At 39.0% G+C, this 1785-nt stretch overlaps 1 protein-coding gene across 1 annotated transcript in view; it reads right to left on the minus strand.

The window, feature by feature from the left end:
• STARD7 (StAR-related lipid transfer (START) domain containing 7) overlaps positions 1 to 1785 on the minus strand; it is a 41107-nt gene that overhangs the window by 6590 nt on the left and 32732 nt on the right. Inside the window, exons 4-5 of the mRNA XM_006873523.1 lie at positions 681 to 791; positions 519 to 601 (exon numbers count right to left, since the gene is read on the minus strand). Coding sequence (XP_006873585.1) covers positions 519 to 601; positions 681 to 791 — 194 coding nt within the window. The remainder of the gene's footprint in view (positions 1 to 518; positions 602 to 680; positions 792 to 1785) is intronic.

Below are 1785 nucleotides of genomic sequence, written 5' to 3' on the forward strand. Positions count from 1 at the left end.
TTGTCTTCTTAATGACTTTTTGCTCTCTTCATGTATGATATTCTTGATGTCATCCCACAACTCTTCTGGTCTTTGGTCTTTAGTGTTTAATTCATCAAATCTGTTCTTCAGATGATCTCTACTAGGATGAGTGAATACAAAACAAACTAAGTTCAAAAACTTAAGTATGGTCCTATAGTACATTTGTGACTCATGAGGGTTTATGTCACACAGTAAAATAAGCACTGGACTGCCAGCCACAAAGTCAGAAGTTCAAACCCACCAAGCACTTCTTGGAAACCTTTTAAAGGGTTGCTATGAGTCGGAATCAACTCCCTGTTATTAACAACAATCTTCCTAGAGAGCCACAGAGAACACTCACTTCTACCTAGAAAAGGGTGAGGCACTGGCTGTGGGGAATCATATGGGAGAACGCAGAAGGGTGCTAAGAATATACAAACTCCCACCACAGACACAGATGAACAAAGGACAGACGCATCTGAAGGAACTCAGCGAGAGCCGCAGCCTGTCATACATACCGTGACACCAATACCATCACGTTGTTTTCCTGATCCACGCTGTACCGTCGAACGTAAACATAATCCCGTGAATACATCGGGTACTAAAGAAATGGACAGGAAAGATTAGTGTTGTGCATCCAACAGCCTTGAGAAAGTAAAACCAGAAGTAAACATACTTACGGGAAAATGAGTTACCCAGTGAAGAACTTCAGAACCACTAACCACATCCCTCTCGATCACCTCCAGCTTGATTACCAGAGCGTCCCATTTTTTTCTATACTCTGTGTCCAGCTATGGAAAGAGAAAATCATGAAGGCTCAAGAGACCCAGGACAAACTTGTTCTCAAGATGCTTGGGCCTCTGACTCAGGGTCTTTTGAGGAAACAATGCTCTGATCTAAAAGCCTACTAGTGCCAAAGTGTATAAATGATGTTTTCAATCCCTTAATGAGGCCATTATCAGTACAATGAATGTGAATGTGAAAAGTAAAGGACAAAGCAACGAAAGGAGCAAGGAAAAAATATTGCAACAGATAAGTCAGAGAAAATACAACCAGTGATATAAATGAATATGAAACAATTCTAAAATGTTCTAAACAGATTTTTTTTAAATGTCCAAAAGTATGAGCAGATACCTCACACAAAGAATTGCAAGTAGAATTATTTTCTAAATTTCGGGTATTATTACCAACCAGAGAATTTCAAATCTAGACAATTATGTACATCCAAACCAGTAAAAAGTCATACAAACTGACAAGCGCTTAGGATAAATGTACATCTGCATATTACTGGTGGGTGGTACCAGTTCTGAGTCCAATAAAACTAATAAAATATCCAAGAAGAGAAAAGGGTCTTTGAATTTACAACTCTGGATGAGATCACCCTCCATCTCCCTTCTTTCATTTTTGTTTTAAATGTTTCCCATGCTGCTCAACAGGAAAGATCTGAGCAGAGGCTCTTCATCTTTATTACATAAAAGCCTTCACAGTGGAGATGTCCCAGATTAAAGCGATCTAAAGAGGCCTGACATCTAAATGTAGTCTGATGGTATCTGTACTGGAGGGAACAATATGTGACAAAGGAACATTCTTGGGAATAAAAATATTGCATATATATTAAATTTACTACCTTTTATAACGATACCATGGTCGACTAATAACCCTAATCTTAAGAATATACACAGAAGGAATTAGGGATAAAAGGTATCTGTCTGGGAGGAACAAACAAGATGGCGGATCGGGTGTACGTACAGCAGAGAGCTTTGCCAACAACAACACCGAATACCC

This window comes from Chrysochloris asiatica, unplaced genomic scaffold (genome assembly GCF_000296735.1).
Source record: "Chrysochloris asiatica unplaced genomic scaffold, ChrAsi1.0 scaffold00245, whole genome shotgun sequence".
Taxonomy (NCBI): domain Eukaryota; kingdom Metazoa; phylum Chordata; class Mammalia; order Afrosoricida; family Chrysochloridae; genus Chrysochloris; species Chrysochloris asiatica.